The sequence below is a fragment of the Narcine bancroftii genome, chromosome 8 (assembly GCF_036971445.1).
Source record: "Narcine bancroftii isolate sNarBan1 chromosome 8, sNarBan1.hap1, whole genome shotgun sequence".
NCBI lineage: Eukaryota > Metazoa > Chordata > Chondrichthyes > Torpediniformes > Narcinidae > Narcine > Narcine bancroftii.
Window position 1 is genome coordinate 100,047,571 of NC_091476.1, and position 25,850 is coordinate 100,073,420.

The 25,850-nt window shown below is 39.2% G+C and overlaps 1 protein-coding gene across 16 annotated transcripts in view; it reads right to left on the reverse strand.

The window, feature by feature from the left end:
• Window positions 1–420: 420 nt before the first annotated feature.
• Window positions 421–25,850, reverse strand: part of gramd1ba (GRAM domain containing 1Ba) — a 575,647-nt gene continuing 550,217 nt past the window's right edge. For 14 of the 16 annotated variants that reach the window (XM_069894571.1, XM_069894564.1, XM_069894574.1 and 11 more), the window contains 5 exons: window positions 23,155–23,358; window positions 21,210–21,300; window positions 15,308–15,415; window positions 8,297–8,417; window positions 421–6,538 (listed from right to left, as the gene is read on the reverse strand). In XM_069894571.1, the coding sequence (XP_069750672.1) occupies window positions 6,452–6,538; window positions 8,297–8,417; window positions 15,308–15,415; window positions 21,210–21,300; window positions 23,155–23,358 (611 nt within the window). In that variant the 3' untranslated portion in view covers window positions 421–6,451. Of the gene's footprint in view, window positions 6,539–8,296; window positions 8,418–15,307; window positions 15,416–21,209; window positions 21,301–22,619; window positions 22,966–23,154; window positions 23,359–24,972; window positions 25,037–25,850 lie in introns of those variants that run through there. The other 2 variants (XM_069894575.1, XM_069894579.1) reach the window with 2 other exon arrangements.

Below are 25,850 nucleotides of genomic sequence, written 5' to 3' on the forward strand. Positions count from 1 at the left end.
TGGATCTTTCAAATTCCTCAGATCTTTGTTCTCTTTAACCATTGATAGAGACAAATATTTATGTTAAATGTGACACAATTCGTTTGGAAAGAAAACAGATGTTCACGAAAAATATTAACATTTTACTTATGAGCTTAATTTCTGCGTCACATCCAAGAAATGAAACAATATTTAATAAACATGATATCCGAAATGGCATATTTTTTTAAGAGATTGGTAACATTACTTTAACTACTGGTACATCTCCCCCCCCCACCCTTCAAAACCATATACAGAAACAGTAAAGCTGAAAGTAGGCCAAGTATATGGCTGTGTACATTTCTAACACATTTTCTTAGACCTTAACAAATAAGTAAAAAAATACTTTCATAACCAAAAGTAATTCTTCAACATCACCCAAAAAAAGAGGTGACTAAAGTATTAAAGATTTTTTCGAACATTTTTTATTCATAGTTTGATTCTACTTTACATGAACTTGCAGGTGGGTTTTCATGATTATCTAAACTCTAGTAGGCAAGGTTATTAAAATGAAACCTGCGCACAGCGCGAAGTTCATAGGTCATATACGGAGATCGAAACATTTTTTTTTTAAAAAGTACCTTTTTCTTGAATGCACATTATGATATTTACTACATCATGTTGAGGCGTTGTCAAGCCAAACAATACAATTTTACCTTACTTCACCTGATGCATATCCTGCAGGCTAGCATTAGGTAGCATCAGATCCACATGCACCTTAATAAAAAAGATCTGCCTGGACTGGGCACAATGTTTAGATGAACTAAATTACACTATAGTACAGAATCAGCCAGTTAACATCACGCCATTGAATTGGAAGATCATATTATAAAAGGGGAAAATTTCCTTTTGAGAGCAGTTCATTCCTTCTACATTCTAGAGAGCACTTAAATTAAAGCAATAGGGCAGAGAAGCCAGTTTGTACAATTGGGACATTTACAATAACATTTTTTTTTAACTGCACTGTTAGCCACATAAAAATCTCTGCATTTTCTTCAGTTGGGAATATTATAGAATCGAGAACCATAATGAGTTACTGAGCATCAGGCTCAATGGTTTAAGTAAATATTAATTTGTCCAATTCTCCATAAGCCATGTCACCTTAGAAGATCCCAATCCCATAACTATGACCACAGGTAACCCCTGTATTATATGGTCGGTCAGTTTCTGAAAATTCACCCTTACAGTATTTACAAACCATTACCCAAAAATTTGACGTAGAGAATAAAATTTGCTGTCTCAGAATTTTTTGTGGGGAAAAAAGGAAATCAATGAATAGAATTTTTTTCAACTTGTGTTTCGAGACACAAGCGCCAATGAAGAGACTTTGCATGGTAGAAAAAGATGATATGGGCAGCTATCCACCTACAACACGGGGCTCACCCATATTTTTCTGATTCTTTGCATTATTTAAATACAATGAGTAACTGATGATGCAGACCCTGTCTCTTTTAAATTATATTCTTGCTGCAATCACAATTTGAAATCTTGCATACAATAAAATGATCATTGTTCAATGCCTTATAAAACTGCAATCAGTTTAATAAAAATGCTTTTCATATATTTCTGAAAATATACAGCCCATAAAACACTTGAAAAGCAAATTCCATTGTGTTATGAATCTACTTTTTGCAACACACAATAGAGCAGTAAACCAAATTTAACATTTTATGAGCTGTTTATTTTATTTCTGAAACAATACAATATTAACTTTCAGTTCAAGGAAAAGAAAATGCAGTAATACAGCTGTTACCTTGAGCAACACTCAATGAATGGGAGAATTATCACAGTATAGTGCCTAAATTATAGATTTAATTGATGTGCAATAAAGTCACTGCAGTTTACTCAAGGAAAAATGGTTCCAACTCTTAAGGTCCAATGCCTAGAAGTCCAGATGTACCCACATTGGGCAAGTGTGGGCTGTGGGAGTCTGGGAAGGGTTGAAGATTACTCAGATATCTTCTTACATTGTGACAGAACTTACATTTGGCTTTAATGAGAGATTGATTATTATACCACCACATCAAAAGCAGCAGCCTTCATGTAAATGATTCAATGACTGGAATGGAAGAATAAGGGGAGAGACAAGCAATGGGAGGTGAAAGTGAGCAACAAAACACATTTTAAGGTAGGATGTAGAGGAGATGATTGGGGGAGGAAAGTAGCAGAGACTGAAGGGAATAGGAAAGCAATGACTGGCAGTATCTATAAACATGGGATAAGAAGCAGCAATCCTACTCTTGCTGGTTCCAATACAAGTATATTTTGAAGCCTTCCACATGTCATTTGTGGTCTAACGTGTGGCCCCTTTATGACATGTAAAAACTAGTTTCCCCAAAGTGTAGCCAGTGCCAGCACTGCTATCCTTAGGGCAAATGTACTGTGGTGGAGGCCTCAAGAAAGGATTAGACCTTTTAATTGCATATGCATATAATTTTTGGTCTCTACCAATGGGCTATGACTACTAGCTTGCAATAAACATGTGTTTCCTGTCCTCCAATGCTGGAGGTTTATGAAGCAAATTTATAGGCTCACATTAATGTTCAAGCACCAGTGACTAAGCAGCTCCCTTTGCAATTAAACATAGCACTTCCTTTACCTGTAACTTGATTTCAGAATATACTGAGTTTGGGAATGATTGATGGTTGCTGTGTTCAATCTTGTTTAACAATAATATAGAAAGCAGGAAATAAAAGATGGCCAATGTGCATGACCATTAACTTGAGCGTAGAGAAAGCAAATAAGTGTTTAAATATGTATAAGTAGGCCCTGAACATTCATACACATTATTTGTATTTTGTTCAATAGGGCACAACACTTTTGCAAATGCACTTTAGTTTGAAGCAACATTAATACACTAACATTTCAAAAGTACCATATATGATTACGAAATGATTTCAATAAAGTTTACTAAAATTCATCATCATTTCTACCTTTGCTTGAAACTCAATTCTTTTGGTCACAAGTTATTTTCATGCATGGCACTTTTACCACTATTAAAACATAATGATTATATAATGGTAAAATTGTGCTAATTTTCTTTAAAAAAAAACTTCAACCATGTCATCCAAACTATTACTTGTAATCCAGATTAAAACAAGAAATAAAATGATATACAGATAAAAACCACCCCTCGTCATAAAATCCAACAGAATTTTTATTTCCTCTATTGAATTCTTTAAAATATGTTGTGAAAGCCTTACGATTCCAAATGGGAGTTTTCATTTTTTTAAATTGAAAGCTAAGGATATTTCAATCAGATGACTCACCAGGCAAAGTATTGGCTCATCTATATTTCAAGCAAAATAAACATTCGGATTTAATGAGAATATTCAACAGTGTTCTCTCTCCAACTGAAATTTGATTCATGGGTTACCAACCAGTAGTCCTTGAATGTATGTTGTGCAAATTTGCCTTTCCATGCACACTCACAACCAACATAGACTTGTAATCCTAACTTCAGATCCTGACCCTTTCATTATACACAAATCTGTCTTGAGTGATTTTTGGTGTAACACATAATAAAAACACACAGAACAAAACTAGACATAGACATTAGCTCATTTAAAACAAAAGTTTCAACTCAATTCTGGCAGAGTCCTATTCCATACCAAGCACAGAAATAAAACTAAAATGAACTTAAGCAGCTGGACAGCATCAAGATATCCATTTTTTACTTCTGCAGTGCAAATCTATTTTTCTGACTACATTTGAATCTCATAACATCAATTGAAAAATTGAAATTAAATATTATAGGCAACAAAAGTGTAATCCAGAATTTTACAAAATAAGTTACTACTATAGCACAAAAAGGATAGCCTGTACTCATCAACATGATGCTAAATATGGAGTGATTGACGTCACAAATAGAACCTACTGAATCGGATCAGTGGCATGCAACACAATTCCACTGCTCTTGTTGAGTGTAAAAACAATGCAGAATTTAAAAAAAAAATAAAAAAATGATGGAGCACTGAATAACAATGACCTGTTTAAAGAAAATATGGTGCCATCATTTAGTTAGAAATCGATTTGTTAGCATTTTCCATCTAAAATCGACATGGCAACCAGACAGTGCCTTTCTCAGTACACTCAACAAGCCACACAATCCATTGCACAGAAAAATTCAGTTTTTAGGTGAAAATAGTGCACTTGGACACATCTTCCCACATAATTTAATACAAAGTCAGCTGCCTAGCCATTCACACCTCATCTTAACAGATTAAATATTACTAATTTCTAATTGGTAGCAAAAATTGTCTGACCAATAGAATGCTTTGTTCATTTTAGAATGCTATCTTTTTAAAATGCTGTATCAGTCACGTTAAAAGCACCTCATATTTGATATCAAATCTTACTACATCTCACGCTAATAAAAGGGTAGATATTGGTCACTTATCATTGTCCACATAGCAACAACCTTAGGCAAGATTCATTCATATGGTTAGTTACTGCAGTTACTTTTAACAATTCTAAATCGCAAAGGTCTCTTACCACAAAGTATTGGATGTCTCCGAAATTTCAATTTTCATTTGATTATTAAGTATTTCTAACAGCCTACAATGCTGGAGAGTAATACAGCTGCCCGTAAAATACGTAGGCCAATTTGCCACCAATTTCACACTGAGGAGCATAAAAATCCATCAAAATTATTTTGTTTAAAAATGTCAGAATTCCCTGACCTCCCTCCAATTTGTCCCACCAATTTTAAATAAATCAGCTCAGGAATTTTCATTAAAATTGTCATAAATGAATAATCAAATCTTCGAACAAAATGAAGAGGCAATTCTCTATCTGTTAACCCTACACCATATCTTCCAACTTGATCAGTTCAAACATTAGTCCTGATAGACAAATAAAAAAACTATTTAAATATTTATTTTCCCATATCAGCTAATTTTTTTATTTGTTCAAACCCAAACAGCTCAGAGATGAACCCCACTTTTCACGGATTTAAAGATTGTATTTTAACAGGCCGTATTTAATTTAGAAATCTACTTTGTTTTATTCTTGCACGATTAAAGCATTTTACCTACTGAAGGTTAAAGTACCAGCATGCACTTCTTCAGTGCTAACTGGATTTTACCATTTTTTTCTTGTTTTTTTTATCAATTCTGCCAGTATCCCATCACTCAGCATACCTCTTTTTCCAGTTACAACTGCCTGTATTTCTGCTCTGGTCTGATTAAAAACTTTGAATTTTGGTACTAAATATTGCATCTGCCTAGATTAGCAAGTGCACAGCACAATTTATCTGCTTTTCAAGTAAGAGATATCATCAAATGAGAGGATATTCAAAAAATTCATAGCATCTGATAAGATCTTGTCAAATCCTTGAATCAACTTCTACAATGACTTTTGAGACAATTCTTTAATATTTTCCGTTTCTTAAACTGTGGCTTATTAACATTTGTTGGACAATTGAAATCTTATTTTTTAGTCTGGGCTATTTAATTTTTCAATTTTCCACCATATGACCACAAAATTTAACATTAATTAGACTGGCATGCTATACATTTCCGAAAAGTTAAATATGACAGTATCACACTTCCCTTGTGGGTGCCTCGGTATGTTAATAGGTGCTAATTAAGAAATTCCTCTCTGATGAATTGATATCATTATGAATGCTTTATAATCAGGCTTCACATCTGTTCACTGCAAGTTTGAGGTGAGCAATCTACAATTCTTAGACATGCTGCTTTGAGGGTAACAGAAGGTAAACATGCTTTTGCCCTATCTCTTCTTGGACCTGCCTATGATAGATTGTTTTAGACTGTTTTTAACAATAATAAATAACTAAGTCAGTTGTATCAGGATTCCAGTTACTTTTCATTTGTAACAAAGAAAATATTCAAGTTTTATCAACACAGATATTCACAGTTTCTTTAACCATCACTCTGAGCTGAATCAAATATTGGATTAATTTTGTTAATATTAAATACATTGTATCTGATGTTTCTGCAGGCACAATTAACCAGTAACAGCTTCAAGATCCTCACCCTTCTCCTATCTCTGTTTGATGAGTACCTTATTTTAAATAAAGGTCACATGGTACATCAGTTACACATCTTCCATAAAAAAGACAGCTGAGAGATTATTACATGCTTCTGTGAACTGTTACACCTACAGTACAACGTTCTGGAATTTATAACAGGAGTGTGTGGGCAGATTAGTGTGGCTGCTATTTTCCCACAATGTCTCAATAATTTTGCTACAGTTTTAAAATCAGTGCAGGATCTTAGTTTTGTCAATTGTGAATTTGCTGACTGGGCAGCAATCCTGCAGATCCAGCTCAGCTTGTGGTTCCAGTGTCTCTTCATTTCTTTTATATATACATATATATATGTATGTATAATATATATGTAACATATATATTTGTAATTTATACATAACATATTGCACACAATTCCCTCTTCGGCCTTGGTAATGCCCATCAGTGAAATCGATCATGTGTGTCTGTTTCTGAATTGTAATCACGCAAACCAATGCCTTTTTGTAGAGTTATTAACGAGTTTCTCATCTGTAATACAAATCAAAAAAAGAGGTGATATTCTATAATTTATCTGTTCAACTCAACTTACATTTGCTTTACATGCAAAGGAAGCTCAAATTCTTCCTGGCACAAGGCCATGGCTTCAAAGTGAGCAAAAGCTCTGAATACTATTTCTGTGTCGTTGACACACACCTTTAACAGACAAGGCAAATACAAAAGGAAGCATCACAACACAGTTTGCTCCCATTGGATGTGGACAAAAAAGGAGCAGTTTTAACAAAGAGCTATTACAGATGAAAGAGAATGATTTTCATGAGGGGTGAAACCATGCACAAAAAATAGAATTTTTGAAGTGAAAAATGAAATCCCCCCCCCCACCCCCCATGGATGCTGCAAGACTGGCTAAATTCCTCCAGTAGTCTGTGTATTTTTTAATAACATTTTTGAACCAACTATGCCAGTACACTGCAACAATCAGGATATTTATTGGGGAAATATTCCTTTCCTGAACTTAATAAGGATTTTGTGTTTAATTTTCACCCTGCAGTTACTGAAGATTTGGTGTTTGGTAAAATGTCATATAAAAATCTAGTTAGGAGGATAATTAATAAAAGCCAAATAAATGTTCAAAACAGGAGCTGGAAAGATTAATATTTCTTGCATCTAAGATGAAGATTCTAACTGATAATCTTTGCCAAACAGCTTATTGGAACCATACTGCAAATCACAGACCCATAGATCCTCTTGTCAGTCACAGCTGCTAATTTGGTAAAAGCCAGATTGATGTGGTATAAGCTTCTTCAGGATGTCCAGCTGCTGTGTTTCACAATATATAGCTGCATTCATGCAGAATGGGATCAGATACTGGAGTAGTGAGATCCAAAAATAACTTCACTTAAACTTGATGAGTGTTGTGCTTATAAGAGAAGAGTGTCAGTAAATGAAACGCGTTCTCATTCCAGATACCCCACCCTAAACTGTTCTTTCAATGTTCCTGTCGTGGGAAAGCCATCTGAAACCATTTCTTGCTGCCTCATCTTTCTGATAACCAGCTCTATCAATCTGAGTGTCTGGGTGGGAAGGGGCAAGGTGGTGCATGGGGGAAGGGAAGGAGAAAAAGTGCAAATGCTGGGAAGTCTTGACACTTATATGTAATAATCCCGATTGGTGCTAGGGAGTCACCTTTGGACCAGGTTGGTCTGTTATTGAGGTAAATCAATCAAAGGTGGCATACTGTGATTCCTCAGGAACAATATTAGAAGCAGACACTTGCTATAGTTAGCTGAGATGCAGAGAAAAGCAATCTTAATTCTGTTCTGTCCCACAAAATTATTTAATCTCTTTAAGAGGAGGCATTTAAAAAGCCAATAAATTTGAAGTATTTTTAAACTGATGAAAATTTGTTGTAGATGATCTACATTTATATTAAGCAAATCTGGAAAAGATGTGAGTGAACTGCACCATACATGTAAAAGTTGTTTTCTTCCCCAGAAGGAAGTAATCTGCATTTATATGTTTTGAACCCAGACCGATGTGACAACCAAACTCATTAGGACCACCAGTTTTTTCTCAATTCCTATGCTGTGTAGTCAATTAATAGAAGGTAAACAGGATACATCATGGAGAACACTTGGATTCAATATTATCGACTTTTCAATGCAACAAACAATAAGAGTAGGGACGAATACTCCAATAACTCTTCAAAGCAGGTTGGTTTTGCTCATGGTTAGAGCTGCAATATAGACTTGGCTGTGTAACTATACTAGTTAATGAGAGAGCAATCACCTGATCTAGAAGCACCACTGATGATTTTAAAATATCTCTCCATTTCTGTAGTTCAGTATCATGGTAACGCTGTTGTGACTCTAATAACTGGGCCCACTCCACTTGAGACTGGGGTAGTTTGCTGTAAAGAAGAGAAGGAAAAAAATAAGACCAGTTTGGTAAATAGCAAGCCAGGATTGTGGCAGAAGCTGTAGCTCACAAGGCAATAAACAACTGATGCTGTCACATGAAGATGGTCTCATAATAAATTATTTCAGAAATCCCATTCCCTTCTGAGTCCTTACATCAGGCAGAAGATATGAGCTTGAAAACATAATCAATAGAAAAACTTTTAAACATCCAGATTAAAGGACAATTTCTTTGATGCTGTTATCAGACTCTTGAGTGGGTTGATTGTTGGTTAAAGATGATGCATTTGCACTGTTTTAACTGCACATTTTTCTGTATCCTGCACTTTGTCTTTGTAATACTTTATCTGGCTCTCTGATTTACAGTAACAAAACACCATGCTGTTCTTATGAGTTGTCTAGCCTGAATGGCATGCAAAACAGTTTACACTGTATGTCAGTATTGGTGACAATAAACAATTCAATTTAATTGGGTTGACCAAATACTATTGGCTCAGATCCGATTTAAATTATAAATAGTACTAATTAAGTTTTAATCTTAAAAAAAATTAAAAGAATTAGCATAGAAATTGAACTGCATAGTGTCTAATTTGTTAGAAAAATCTAATTGTAAATGGATTGAGAAACACAAGAGATTGCAGATCCTCGAATCTGGAGTGAAGAACAATCTGCTGGAAGAATTCAGTGGCTTGAGCAGGATCAGTGGGAGAAAAGGAATTGTTGGCACTCGAGGCCTGTATCAAAACTGAGAGGAGAGAGGAAGATGGTGGAAAAGAGGGGGGAGGAATGTGACAGGTGTTGGGATGTGATAGGGCAAACCCAGGAAATGTGAACAATAACAAACAGAAGGAGCTAGCTCAGGGCAATGGAGTTTAGAATCAGAGGCAGGCAGGTGACAAATAGAAGCAGACAAGGAAAGAAAACATGTTCCTACAGTCCTACTATGTAGGAAAAAAAAGGTCATTTCCAAATAACAGCACTGAAATTAAACTGAATACATGTACTTTCTGCCCACTGTCTACAATCATTAGTTATGTACAGTAAACATGCAAACTTAGTGTTTTTTTTCTTATTTCATCAACTGTTTGATTATTGTGCTGGCAATGTACTTATGGTAATGCAATACTCTTTATAGATTAAAGATACTATTGGTTTAACTCAACCAAGAAATTTGCAGTTCAGAGTAAACTGCCTCATAGCAAAGGTCGTGAATATTAGACCATAGAACAGAGAACCAGAGCAAATTAACAAGTCCTTTGGCCCACAATGTCTGCACCAAACATCATGTCCAATTTAAATGAAAATACTGCTGCTTGATACTTAAACACTATTACCCTGGCAGCCCATTCCAGGCACCTATACTAGTAAAAAACTTTTCCTGCATATTTCCTTGAAACTTCTGGGCACCCTATAAAGTTTGTTCCTGTATGACCTTACAGATATTTGTACTCTCAGGTCCTTTTACTTTTTACCTATTTTAGATTCTGACCTAAAAATAATAATAATGCAATTTCCTTATCATTCTCACCAAAATAAATTTCACACTTACACTTGTTGAAAATAATTTGTTGTCACTGTTTTCCTCAGTATTGTTACCTACCAACTCAACCAAGTCAATAAAATTTGTCATCCCAGAGTTTTCCTTTTTAAATTGATGCCTGGAGTCTAAGTGCCTGTTAATTATGAAACTATAGATAAATAGAGTCACACAGGAGACTGCAGATGCATGAATCTGCTGGAGGAACTCACTGAAAAAAAATGTTTATGTTTTGGGTTGGAATCCTCGATAAAGACTGTGTTACGAGCCCAGAGGGCCCCAAAACCCAGCAGCAATAGAAATTCACCAAGACAAATGGTTACTTAAACAAAAATTACTTTTAATTTTCTTTAAACAAAAAAAAACAGGATCAAATTTTAACTTATTACTATTAACTTACCTCAACCCCCTTCTAATTCTAAACGATGTGTATGCAATGTGTATATGTTCAAGAAAGTTCTTTGCTTTGATAGTCTAATCATTCACTTTTCACTCCAGGTTCACTGGTCTCAGGCAATTCTTTTACTGTGCACAGAATTTAATATTTATGAATTTTCACCAGGCTCTGGTGCTTAAAGTTAAATGGTTACCCCTCAGGAAGGTTTTTGTTGGTTTCGGAGAGATATTTGTTGCTCGTTGGACACACACAAACTGATTTCATCCAATCAGTCACTTCAGTCTTACCAAAGAAATTTGCCCCATCTTGGGTTTTCCAAATGATAACCTCTTCTTCCAGGTCACTACAGGTCACTGTTTCCCTTATTTCACGAGAAACACTCAAGCCAGCCAGATCCTCTTGTAAGGACTACAAGGGTTTTCAACAGGCTGAACTCAAGAACTCACAACCCGTCTTCAAAATGGAACTGACTTTTCTCTCTCTCTAAGGGAAGAATCCTGTTTTCTTTCCTCTCTCTCTACTTGTAAAAACCAGAAACCCTCCCAAGGCTCCAAATCCAATCCTTGAAAGATCTTTATCAGCATTTGAGCCCAGAATCTTCCATTTGCACCTGCTTTTGTGAAATTCTTTCCCAAAGCAGTTCCATTGTCTTTGCAAAATCACTGGTGCCTGAATGTCCAGCTTCAGCCAAAGCTCTTGCATTTTAAATGAGACATGTCTTGTTACTTTTGTTTGTGAAGTGGCTTACACTGAATCCCCACAATCTATCTCTTATAAAGACATACATGTCAACCATAATAACTGAGAGTGCAGAGAGGGAGTACAATAATGTAGACAAAGTGGGAGGGGTTGGGCAGGGGAAAGTGCAGATTGATGAATCAGGGAGGGTGGAGGATGATGGACAGGGGAAGTTTATTAGCTGGTGCCAGACAAACAGAGAAAGAAGAGGAGTAAAAGGGATCAGATTGGAGATGAGTAGATAAGAAGACAAAGGCTGCCAGTGCTGGAATCTGATAAGGTGACATAAGTAGTATAATGAGACCTGTTGGGGAAGCACAGATGGGACCAGATGACCCAAAATGAGAAGGTGGAAGGGGAAGAATGTAGGGAAAATGTGGGTGGAAGTTGATGGAACTAGAGAGGAGAGGGGAGGAGACTAGATTGGGAGCTGGGTAGGGGGGTGCTTGGGTGTTGAAGGAGACAAAAATGGGGCAGAGGGAAAAGGAGTAGAATTGTTTGTTGTTGAAGTAGTTAACTGGTTCCCATAACATTATTAAACCCCCCCCCCCAAGGAAAATCAAAAGCACTGCAGATGAAAAAAATTGGATATAAAATAAGATAATGCTGGAATAACTCAGATGATTCTATGGAATGAGAAACAAAATCAGAAATGTTGGAAGAACTCAACCGATTGAGAAAAATTAGTGATGGTTTCAGTGAATAAGTGAGATGAAGAAGGAAGGGAAATTCTGTGCAACAGAAACATTCTTTGGCTTGGCTTCGCGGACGAAGATTTATGGAGGGGGTAAAAAAGTCCACGTCAGCTGCAGGCTCGTTTGTGGCTGACCAGTCCGATGCGGGACAGGCAGACACGATTGCAGCGGTTGCAAGGGAAAATTGGTTGGTTGGGGTTGGGTGTTGGGTTTTTCCTCCTTTGCCTTTTGTCAGTGAGGTGGGCTCTGCGGTCTTCTTCAAAGGAGGCTGCTGCCCGCCAAACTGTGAGGCGCCAAGATGCACGGTTTGAGGCGTTATCAGCCCACTGGCGGTGGTCAATGTGGCAGGCACCAAGAGATTTCTTTAGGCAGTCCTTGTACCTTTTCTTTGGTGCACCTCTGTCACGGTGGCCAGTGGAGAGCTCGCCATATAATACGATCTTGGGAAGGCGATGGTCCTCCATTCTGGAGACGTGACCCATCCAGCGCAGCTGGATCTTCAGCAGCGTGGACTCGATGCTGTCGACCTCTGCCATCTCGAGTACCTCGACGTTAGGGGTGTGAGCGCTCCAATGGATGTTGAGGATGGAGCGGAGACAACGCTGGTGGAAGCGTTCTAGGAGCCGTAGGTGGTGCCGGTAGATGACCCATGATTCGGAGCCGAACAGGAGTGTGGGTATGACAACGGCTCTGTATACGCTTATCTTTGTGAGGTATTTCAGTTGGTTGTTTTTCCAGACTCTTTTGTGTAGTCTTCCAAAGGCGCTATTTGCCTTGGCGAGTCTGTTGTCTATCTCATTGTCGATCCTTGCATCTGATGAAATGGTGCAGCCGAGATAGGTAAACTGGTTGACCGTTTTGAGTTTTGTGTGCCCGATGGAGATGTGGGGGGGCTGGTAGTCATGGTGGGGAGCTGGCTGATGGAGGACCTCAGTTTTCTTCAGGCTGACTTCCAGGCCAAACATGTTTGGCCTGGAACAGAAACATTGCTACAGATCAAATGATCCATATGGGTTATTGGTGTGTTATTGAAATTATCCAGTTGTAATTATTCTGCTTTTTACCAATTCATTTTACTGTCGGCCTTAAGATTCAGTTACAATGAAAATACAAAGAAATTCTCTACATCAGCGTCACGCAGCTGCCCTGTGGCACTGACCTCCATCATTATGAAATGCTTAGAGCACACATGTCAAACTCTGGCCCGCAGGCCAAATTTGGCCCGCGATATAATTATATTTGGCCCGCAAGATCATTTAAAAAATGTATTAGAGGTGGCCTGCCCTGCAGCGAGAGCCGATGCTGTTTTTTGGTAATGTCACCCCCACCATCCTCCCCCTTCATTGCACATCCTTCCCCACTGTAACACGAGAAATTGTAACACGAGAAGTCTGTCGACGTCATCAGCCGGCAAGCCAGTTGGAAGGCTCCCCGCACAACCAGTCACTTCTCCCACCTGTCGAGCGGTGCGGCGGATGGGCGAGCGCCTGTGATTTCCTGTCGGCGCGACGGGCATGGCAGGCTGCGCACGGCCCCCGGGCAGCGCGAGCCCCGCGCGACTGGCAACGGACGGCCCTTCCACAGCGCGAGCGCACTTCTCCCAGTCGCCACGGCCTTCAGCGCTTGCACCCGCGCGGACCCCAGGGACGGCTGGTTCGGCCCTGCACGTGAAGAGAGAGATGGTGGCTGTCCGCAAAGGCTGATCGGCAGCGCGCTGGGCCTGAGTGGGTGGGTAAGCAGGGGTGGGCAGAGGGTGTAGGTGAGGAGTAATGGGCAGGGGAAGTTATGGTGGTGCGAGGGGCAGTTAGAGGGAGGGATGAGTAGAAGGAGGGGTGGATAGGGAAGAGGTAAAAGGGGAGGGGCAGGGCGAGTAGGGGAGGGGTGATTAGAGGGTGAGAGACGGGTAGAGGGAGGAACAGGTTGAGGGGAGAGGCAGTAGAGGGGCGTGTATAGGATGGGGTGGGTAGAGGCAGAGCGAGTGGAGTGAGGGGTGAGTAGAGGTTGGGTAAAGGACTGGTCAGGTAGAGGGATGGTGGGTCGAGGGTGAATAGAGGCCTAGAGCCTGAGGAGTGAGCAGGAAATGCTGAGTCCTGATGCAAGCCAAAATGGACACAGCCTGTGAATGTTGACTACATCTCCACAGGGACCAAATATGTTTCCCTCAGGTCAAGCAAATGGTGAACTTGAGCTACCTACTCTTGACCTGTAACATTATCCTCCTAAAGTTATATCCTAAAGTTTAACATTACATATGTTGAAAGAAGAGAAAACATGCAGATGTTGTTGAAAATTTTCAATAAATATTTAGTTCGGCCCTCGACTTAGTCCAAGTTTTTAATTTTGGCCCTCCGTGAATTTGAGTTTGACACCCCTGGCTTAGAGAATCTAGTGAGGGAACACATCATAGTGCATCTCTTTGGACCCATTTCAATTCACCTACAGACAGAATCATCCCACTAATGACGCAAAAGCTTTGTCCCTCCACCCCATCCTGACCCACCTGGAGAATGACGCCTCATATTCTAGGCTGCTGTTCATTGACTTCAGCTCAGTGTTTAATACAATCATTTCACAGAGGCCGGTAGAGAAGCTGTCCTTGCTGGGATGCAACACCCCTCTCTATAACTGGACTCTGGACCTTCTAACGGAAAGACCACAGTCTGTCTGCGTCAGCACCTGAACATCGAGCACTGGAGCACCTCAGCAGTGTGTGTGCAGCCCACTACTGTTCATGCTACTGACCCACGACTGTCCTGCCAGATCCAGCTCCAACAGAATCATCAAGTTTGCAGATGACACAACAGTACTTGGCCTCATCAGCATGAGTCGCTCTACAGAGAGGAGGTGGAAAACCTTGTGAGTCTCAACATGGACAAAACAAAGGAGATGATTGTGGACTTCAGAAGGACTAGGGACCACCACCCTGCACCACACATTATAGCTTGGTGGTGGAGAGAGTAGAGTGCACCAAGGTCCTCAGAGTCCACTTAAGAAGAGACCTATCGTGGACATACATTGTCAAGAAGGGGCAGGAGTGACTGCACTTCCTTAGACGACTGAAGCAGGCAAAGCTACAGGCGACCATCCTGTCAACTTTTTGAAGGAACTCTGAGCATCCTGACCAGCTCCATCACCGTGTGATATGGTTGCTGTAGAGCACTGGATTGGAGGTCAATACACATGAGCATAAGAGCAGCAGAGAGTGGGTCTCCCACTCCCCATCGACATGATGTTTGAAGAGGGCTCGCAAAATCTTCAAGGACCCCTACCACCCTGTGCGCAACATCTTTCATTGGGAGTGAGATAGAGGACTATCAGTGCCACAGCCACCAGGCTGAGAAACAACTTCTTCCCACGCACAGTGAGAATGCTGAACGACTGAAATAAATTACTCATACAAACCCTCTGAGACTCTACTATTTATTAAATAATACATTTTTATATAAGCCATTTATTTAGTTGTCATTTTCAGATAGGTTTTACTTCCGTTAAAAAAAAAACCAAAGGAACAATTACCTCTCCTGAAGCCTGATCCCATGCCAAGAAGTGAGACTCTGCGTTGTATACTCTAACATCCAGAGCTTGTAAAACAGCATCATATTCAGAAATACTAGTAACACCAAGCTGAGGAAAACAAGGTTGTTAAGTCATTACTCAGGCCAAGACTAAGGAGCTTGTGCTATAGGAAAGTACAATGCTATATCGGTTTATGGATTGGTTGGAGTGCAGAGGTAAACTTATTAAATATGGGAGTAATGCCAAAATTTCATTGGAAAATCAATGATTACTTTAGACAAAGTCGTTTTTTTTTTAAGCTTTCACTGCCTTGATTTCAAAACAACATTTCAATCTAAGTACTTAAGGTGCATTTTGAGTTTTCAAAATCATATCGGTTAAATTTTATAGAAAGCAATAATTCCTTAGTACTACATACAGATGTTTTCCTCTCTTGCCAAGCCTGCAACTAGCATCCACCATCCTTAGCCTGACTCCCTTACAGGGTTAGTTTCATGGGCATCTATGATTCAAATATGTATCTATATTCATACATGAACTTCAGCAAGAATTTAAATCTGGAATTGAATCAGAGAACTTCCCATCTTTGGAACTAATATGCTCTTGGTGTAAGTTACTGAGACACGAGCAGAACCCAATCCAGATTATTAATGATAAAATTATATCTTGCAATTGGATTTATCATTCAAGAATGTGAGACGATTATTCATAATTGGAATTCTAGTGATTCAAAATTTTCTCAATTTGAGAAACATTTCCCTCTTTTGAAATATTGTCCTCTCTCTGCTATCTAAAAAAAATGTATGAAAAACAAGGTAATTGTAAATCAACTCTGTAAATTATAGATCAATCATTGCACTCTCAAAGATAACAGAAGATCTGAACAATGAAAATTAGCAAGGACTTCTTAGTCAAGGCAATGAACTTGAGTGAACTTTCTGAAGAGACAACTGAATTAAGAGACAGAAAACATCCATTTATTTAACAATGAGTGACTATCAAGTCCCACAAAGCTCTCTGTTGCAACTTCAACAAAGCATTTGAATGGTGTGTAGGGACACCAAAAAAGGTGCTGCACCAAACAGCGTACATGGAAGCATTACACTACCAAGAGACATTTAACATGTTGAACAAATGGGTATGAATATAGGCAAAATGATAGGTCTTGATTATGGAGATGAAAAGAATATTGAAAAGTAATAAATATTGGGAATCCAAAGAAAATTAGGGATCCAATCACAAAGTATTAAGGAAATTATGAACTACTTCAGAGAATAACATTTATGAATTAGTTTTTTTAATCCAAAGGATTGGAATATAACTACTTAAAAATTATGTCACGGCTATCCAGTCCCCTGCCTAGAGCACACCACATGTTCTGTGAGTTTCTCCTCACACTAATCCTTAGGAAAGGAATAAGTGTAGGTTTACCATTGAAACAAACTAAGGTTGTACACCAGAGGAAGTACAAGTTAACGGGATGATTTGATGGAAGTTTAAGGAAAGAAGGCAAATTGATGAGGGCAGGTAAAACTATTTTTGCCTTTTCGAGCATTGGTGAGTGACTAAAAGTAGAACAAGGAGTGAAATTAAAGAATAAAAAGAAGTTGATGTATGGTTATGTAAATTTTAAATGTCTTTTGTTAACCAAACTTCTTATGACGGGGAGGCAAGAGTGGGTACCTAGAATTATGACACCCCACTTACTGCCAAAACAACCACATAAGTCTAAATACTGTGGACCTGTCCCATATTCCTAATCCATAATGGCAAACATATTTGTTTTAAATTTTAAAATGGAATTTTACTACTAGTCCAGATTGTGAAATTATTATACATTTGCCATACTTCAATAGCCACTGCACAACAAACCATCATTCAACTTTGAGATCTTTTTAGTGAAATCCATTAGGACCCTACATAAACATGTATTTCTTACACTACAGTTTGTTCTATATCTGTGAGCAGGCTGAGAGGAGTATGGTTTTTCTTTCCCCTGTGGGCCTGGTTTCTAAGGTGTCTGGTTTGCAGAGTTATTTGGATTTTCAAAAATTAGATGGGTTGATAATCCTTATTATTAGATTTCCAAATGAAAATATTCCATAGAGGGTAGATTACACTGAATGGGTCTAATCCATTGGGACTTTTAGTCCCAAATGAATGATTGGAAATTGGATAAGATCCTAAATGACAAGTGCAAGCTCTGCCATGGACTTGATTAAGCAGGTCAGAGGTGAAATATAGAAATAAACAAAGGACTGAGGAATGCATGATCTTAGAATCAATCTCCCATTCTACAATTCAGAATTCAGCAATGCTGAAACAAAAAAAGCCATTAAGTGCTGTATATCTGCTTATACAGTGTCTATCACAATTCAGAATCACTTTAAACAAAATAAATAATTGAGATGTAAATGAATACTTTTCTATGAACAAGTCACAAAAATGGTCAATAGACAAATGATCCACAGAATGCTAAAATTTCTGGAGAACTAAAAGTTGCTTTTTTGAATGTTGCTAGGAATGGTGCTGGTGTGGAACACCTCACTGTCTCTGCTTGAACTACAGCATGCTGGTACAAAAAAAATAGAGAGAGCCTGAATGAGCCACCAGAGCTACAAATATAATCTTCAAATTAAAAAAGTAAGTTAGCATCTGCTGCACTTCAAATCTTTCCATATACTTGCAGCTGGGATTTCAGAAAATATCCCATGCAATCATTCAAATCCTTTTCAATCTGCTCTCTCAAAGAGATATTTGGCTTCCTCTGAGCTGGAATTAATTCATGAGTTTGAAGTGCACTGTTCAAATGAGGTTCATGTTAGTTCTTCTGTTAAGCAAGTATCCAAGAGAAAGTATAACATTCCAGACTGTGAAATAACTATAGTTGTACCTTAAACAGATCCTAAAGAGAGCAGCAACAGAAGAGGAAAATAGTGATCAGAAAGGAAAGTTTCTCTATTCATCCAGAATGGCCCAGAATTATAAGTTTTAAATATATTTATAGACTGAAAAATATAATAATTAGCTAAGCTTTAAAAGTGTCTGGAACAGCTTTAACCCTTGAGGATGAAAAAGTCAAGCAGTTCATGAATTATACATGTGTATTCTGAAGGAAGGCAATTATTAATTGCAAAGGAGATCTAAAATTCCACATTCACAAGAAGCACAAGTTGAAAGTGAGGCGATATTATTTTTGGATCTCGTCTGACCCATTCTTCCAAGGCAACAAACAGTGAATGCTGAATTGTAGAAATCTCCTTTAAAAGTGTCTTGCACTTTTAAAACAAAATCTGATGCAAAATTTCCTGTAGGATTGTGTTTCAACAATTTCAATTGCTTGCATTTTCAGGATACAGATGTTGCTTTGCATTCGAAAACATGGATTGCTAAAATACAAAGGAAGCTTATATCATTGAAAACTGGCTCGAATTTTTCAGTTAAACTGGGCTCACACAGAGTTCATGTGCAATGAAATTACACCAGTTTTTTTTTCAATCACAAAACGTTACAGGCAGTCCACAGGTTAAATACAAGTTCCATCACCTAGGTCTGTCTTTAACTCGAATTTGTATTTAAGTTGGAACAATTACAAATAGTTCTTCTTTAGTGACAGTTAGGCAAATATTTATCTTATTGTATAGCATATTTAGTATAAATTTTACCTTTCAATGCATATAAAACACTTCCCAACACTAAAACATCTTAAACATAATACAGTACATAATAATGCAGCACTGTACATAAGCAAATCTAAGATTGATCTTTAAGCAAAACAGATTAGAGTTCTATACCCAGTCTTTAACTACTATATTAATGTCATAAAGTGAAAATAATAAATCACACAAGTTTTATTGATAATTCAGCAGGCCACTTCATACTTCATTCAGTGCTGTAAGCTACTGTATAAAGGATTACTTTGGCAAGCGGGTGGGGGGGAGGGGGTATATATGGATCATATTCCATTTAGAATTCACTATACAAAAAAAAATCCAAGGATCAAACAGGAGAAGCAAACCCTTGGAAGTTACCAATATTCTTGGAATGGCACACTGCTAGCAGAAAATTCAAGACCCATCAGCAAATGCTATCACTGAGTTTTAACAATGCCAGTTTGGAGAACGTTTTCATCTCTCATAAAGATGCTAGATACCAAAATCAGCAGTTAAAAGAGTTTTATTTGGGTGAGTTTTCCATCTGATTTAGAAGATATCCAATCCAGTGGGAGGGCGGTGGATGCATCAGAGTGAGTGGAACGGGCAGGGTGGTGGCTGGGCCACACTAGAGCGATGAGAGGGGGCAGGAGGGAAACAGCGCCGGTGTAGAGAGTAGGGTAGTTGGGGAACCATGTCAGTGCAAGCAGGGGATGGGGACCACGTTGGAATGAGGGGGGGGGGGGGGGGAACCACGTTAGCGTGAGTGGTGGGGGTGAGGCATCACTTTTGAATTTAAATTATACTCAACCACACTCAAATCGAAAGTTGATGCAATTCTACTTCTGGTGGGCTTGCTGGTTCGTAACTACAGGTTGTTCGTAAATCGGTTGTCTTTGATCTTCAGTATACAGGTTGACTGCCTGTATACTGTTTCCCAACTTCTGAATTTACTTCTGAAATGATGAATTTATACCTTTCTCATTAACTCGTATACTTCCCACGGCTTATAGGATATAATTTTCTCCTGTTTATCCAATCAAAACTTTCAAAACATTGAGCAGAGGCATTTTAGGATCCAGAGGGCCACAATTATGTTAATCATATTTCCACAAATTAAAATGACTGCACGTTGTGTGAACTCCATGTGGTTGGCATAGATGAATACCATTGCAACTTGAGGAAGCAGATATAGTTATTATATTGGTTTGGTCATCCATAAGACTGGATTAATGGTCCAAAGAAAGGAGCTGAAATACTACCACACAATTTACCATATATACGTGTGTAATAGTCGATATCATGTAAAAGTTAACCCCTATTTTTGCCCCAAAAATATGGAATTTTCCATATATCGCTTGTAAAACTCAACCCCCCTTTTTTTGAGACTGGCCGCCTGCCCATCAGAGCTCCCTATGCCCCAGCAGTCTGCCATCCAAGCTCCCGATGCCCCTAATGAGGCATTACCACCCGGTCCCAACCATCTGCCCACTTAATGCCCTCCCGATGCCCTGAATGTGGACTTACCACTCGGTCCCAACCATCTGCTCCCTTATTCATACTCCTGATGCCCAAAATGCGGACATACCACCCGGTCCTGGCCAGCTGCCTGCCCAGCAAGTTCCCAGTGCCTCGAACAATGCAGACACTTACCGCAGTCAAAAGTAGCATACGTGTAATAGTTGACCTCCTAAAGTTCACCCTAAAGATTGGTCCACAAAATTAGTCTAGTACACATGTATATACTGCAAATTCAATTATTTAATATAAATATCAGGAATTAAGAATTAGTTTCAATAACAATGAGCACAGAGTGAAATAGAGATCCATTTGGGTCAAGAAAGGAACCTGCTATCCAAACTAGACTACACATGACCTCAGACTCACAGCATGGGTAGATTTTTAACTGCCTTTTGAAGTGGACTTGCTATCCATTTAGTTCAAGGGCAATCGGAAATAGGCAGAAAATGCTGACCTTACCAGCAACATCCACAATTAAATGAATACTGATAAAATACAATCAAGGGAAACATATTTGTTAGTTTTTATTAGAAGTAAATATCTTAGTGCCTGTAAATGTGGAAGGGGATTCCATCAGATTTAATGAGAAACCAAATATGTTTTAACTTAGCTAAAAATTTCCTGGACATACAGTATTTACCAGTTTTATGTGCATAAAGACATGGCAGTCATTAACCCAGGTATAATAAAACTGATCAGGAAAGGCAACTGATAAAGATGTTACTTACACAAAGGTTATGATGAGTAATAACTTGGAAACACTGTAAAGCTGAATTCCTCCTGGAATTTCTTCAGGGATATGTTTTGTCTGAGTGGAACCTGTGAGAAGAAAGAAACCGGAAAATGATATTTTGGATATCTGTATCAGACAGTGTTTGAATGTTAAGACCTGAAACATCTCATAATAACTGATTTTTTTTTTCCATGTCATAACTTGGTTCATACAGTTCTTTGCACTACTGACAAGTAGAAATTTTGTCTGGCCTACAGGAAAAAGAATCTCAGGGTTGTATATGATGTCATGCTTGTACTCTGACAATAAATCAGAATTTTGAACCTGCATGTAGAAATAAAATACAAAAGCCTCTGGAACAAAAACCAATAACAAATATAATGGTCAAACTCATGATAACTGCTATTAATTTTAAAATTAATGCCAGGTCTGCAACTGAAAAGAGACCACATAAATTGAAAATACCTTGTTAATTGACTTGTATTGTTTTTATTTTAAGGCACCTCATCTGTGACATTTTATAACATTGGATTTGTACCTAAACTAGCCTATGCTGAACAACCTCTCCAGCCCAGAAACTGTCTTATTCCTGCAAGTAATACACTGCTGTTGAGATAGTGAAATTTTCAAGTTATTTATTTGCTCTCATTTTGAGTTTGTTTTTAAAAGTTCCTCCAAATCCAATTTTCAATATTAATTTTTCAAAATTTGAGAATCACCAGCAAGGCTAACACTTGTGATCTAATCCTGCAAATTAAAATGATAGTGAACTATTTTCTTGAACCACTGCAACTTTTCTGGTTAAAGCATGTGGCCAAAGCTATTCCTTTTATGTTAGATTTGACTCAAGCCAATGCATGCTAATTCAATCTTCTCTATTTTTAATGAGATCTTTTTCAAACCTTAAGTCTCCTAGGTTGAGAAAAAATAAAACATGTTGAAGGACACCCAACACTTTTATTTGTTAGCATTTTCAATTTACTGTCTGACGTCAAAGAAATCACAAGTTCATTGATTTATTTTTAGATACATCACAACTGCATACCATATCAGTTTAAATCTGCACGTGATAAATTCTATTTTTACTGAAAGTTTTACAGGTACATAATCCTTTATCTGGAACCCTTGGGGGAACAGTGTGTTCTGAATTTCGGATTTTTCCGGATTTTGGAAAGCCAGATTTAAGCCCCCCCGAATTGTGCTGCCATATCCACCCCACCCTCTTCCAGTCACGCTGCCGTCTCCCCCCCACTTCGCCCGCCCGACTCGTGCTGCAGATCTCCCTCTCTCCCCCCCCCCCCCCCACTTCGACCGCCTGACTTGCGCTACCCATCTCTCGCCCCACTTGCCGGTTTTTGGAGCTTTCCAGATTTTCGATGACTGGATAAAGGATTGTGTACCTGTATTTGCAAGCAGTTGGATATAGTTGAACAATTCTATGATGCAGTAGGAATGGAGGACTGATTCACGCAGAGTTGTATATTCAGACAGAATCCTGTAGTAATTACATAGTACTCATAATGGCTTTTTTACACACTAGACCTTCAAGTCAGAGCAGTGGAAGTAACAACGTGCAGTTTGGAAAAAAATGGCATCCTTTCTGCCACACTTATTCCAAGTGAGAAAATGTATAAACACAATTAAAAACCATCAGGTTAATGCATCTGTTGAAGATGGAGGCTCACCACCGCCTTTTGAAGGGAAATTACAGATGGATAACAAATAGTGGCTTCTCCAACAACATCCAAATTCTATAAAATGAATAAATAAATAAAAATATGATGAGAAACTATTATTGACTCTTATTCATGAAAGTATTTGGAATTATTAGAAGGCAAAATGCAATTCTGTTCATATCTCAGAATTTCGATAATGAAGCACAAACCAATAAATAAAAACCTAAAAGATACTTGTGACTTGTTTTCTATTTTCACCTTTACCTGCCACGTGTTTTATCCTCTGGCCGATCTCTTCGTCGGTTGGTGTGGTTACAGGGCTGGCGGTTTCATCGAGGTGTTGGCCTCGCACATGAATGTGAGGTCGCTTTCTCCGCCGGATTGTGGATGATTTGTTGTTTTTATCTTTTGGAGATTGCCTGTGCAGTTCAGCAGCATATTGTTTCTCTACCTTTGCAAGCTCAATATCTGTGGAAAAAAGCAAATTGGTCAACCTTTATCAATGATTCCGTTTCATTTATTTTATGCAATTGTGATGGATAATTCTTGTTTGACCACAAAATTAAAATAAAACATTAAAAAAGGAGTTTGTACGCTTCCCCATGTCTGTATGGATTTCCTCCAGGGGCCCTGGTTTCCTCCCACCTGTTGAAACATAGTGGATGGGGGGCGCAGGGCGTAAGTTAATTGGGTGGCACAGGCTCATGAGCCAAAATGAACTTTTATCGTGCTGTATGTCTAAATTTAACATTTAAAATCTCAATTTAAATTTATATTCAAAATTTTCTTTGTCCACCAAAAAAAAGAAAAAGCAAATTGGGAATGTTTTCAACCCACATTAAATCAAAGAAAATGGAGCCTAGTTTGATTCAGTTGCATTATCGCTTCTCATGATGAGACCATAAAACCACAAAACATAGGAACAGAAATAAGCCATTCAACCCATCAATCTGCTCCATCTAATCAGGTGCTGTGAAATTGTGCCCTCTTGCCCTGGATTCAGGGTCTTCACGGACCATAAACCGTTAACCTTTGCCTTCCATAAAGTGTCGGACCCATGGTTGACCAGCACCAGTGACGACATGCTCACCACTATCATCCAACACATCGCGGGTAAGACCAACGTGGTGGCCGACGCACTGTCCCGTCCCACGACTGACTCCATCCAGGCCCTGTTCCAGGGAATAGACTATCCGCCCTAGCCAGGGCACAGCAGGAAGACCCTGAGAGCCCAGCATACAGAACAGCAGTTTCCGGGTTCAGGCTGGAGTATGTCGCCGCTGGCCCAGGTAACCAGATGCTCCTCTGCGACGTCTTCATTGGCAAACCCCACCCCATCGTGCCTGCAGCATGGAGGCGGCAGGTTTTCGACGTAGTGCACAACCGGGCGCACCCAGCCATCAGAACTACTGTAAAAATGGAGGCCAGTAGGTTCATCTGGCAAGGCCTCCGTAAACAGGTCAGTCAGTAGGCCAAGACCTAAACGCTCTGCCAGATGTCTAAAGTGCAGACACACTTCAAGAGACCACCCCCCCACCAGATTTTTGAGCCAGCGCGATGTAGGTTTATCCACGACCATTTTGACATAGTAGGGCCGCTACTGGTCTCCCACAGGGTGAGATATCTACTCATCATGATTGACCGCTTCACGAGGTGGCCGTAGTTGTCCTGCTGGACAACAGAACCACCGTTAACCAGGGCACTGATCAACACCTGGGTGTTGAGATTCAGAGTCCCAGAGCATATGACTTCTGATAGAGGTACACAGTTCACTTCGGGACTCTGGGCAACACAGGCCAATTTGCTGGGAACCCAGCTGCACCATACCATGGCGTACTACCCTCAGACCAACAGCTTGGTGGAGCAGTTCCACAGGCACTTAAAAGCGGTCTCTGGCTCAAGGGGCCAAACTGGGAAGATGAGCTACCTTGGGTCCTCCTGGGGATCTGCACCACGCTAAAAGAAGACTTCAACGCCTCAGTAGCTGAGATGGTGTAAGGCGCACTGTTGGTGATATAACCATATAACGATATAACCGTTTACAGCACGGAAACAGGCCATGTCGGCCCTTCAAGTCCGTACCGGTTCACTTGAATCACTCCACTAGCTCCTCCACAAACTCCTGAGGAAGTAGAGGCTTTCAAATCTAGGATGAAAAATCACCTTAAAATTTTCCTCACATACAATTTTTTTAAGATATAAAATATGACAAAGAGAAAAAATCATTTCAAGCATACAAAATCATGAAGTGCCGCATTTCACTGAAAATTAATTTTCTAAATTCGCACTTAGACTTCTTCCCTGCTGATCTTGGTGCAGTGATACCAGGGAGTTCTTAGCTGCCGCCAATGACGCAGAGGTTGGCCACCGAAAGTGCAAACAGTGCTCTGATCGCTGGTTTTGGTGGGGGGGGAGGAGGGGGGAGGAGGTGTTAATGTAACGGCCCACTAACCAGGACGCGACTCATTACACAAGATGGTCATTGAACGTGGTGACTGCATAGGCCAACGAACTTCATTTCAGGTGACAACTTGCACGGCGGGGAACAATGAGCAACAGCGGGAACACCGACCAACCCGAGGCCAGCGCTGCTGTGACATCAGTCCTGTTGTCAGCAGGTGGGAGAAAGTATAAACCGAGTTGCCAGTGCAATAAATCATTCTTTGACTTCTTGAGTGTGTGTCATTCTTTCCACACTTCGCAGTAGAGCATACGTTACAATATTCCATATTTCCTCAGGTGGCAGTAGAAAGAGCATTTAGCGACTGACTAACCCTCAGAGCATACCCATCAGTTTATTTCTCTGTAATTTAGTCTCTCGCATAAATTTGCCATGATGCTTCTGCCACCATCCCCCCCTCCCCCACTCTAGGGCCAATTGATAGTAGCCAACTAAATTTCCAGCATGCTTTTGGGATGTGGGAGGAAACTGAAGTCATGTAGGGGAAACCATGTATATT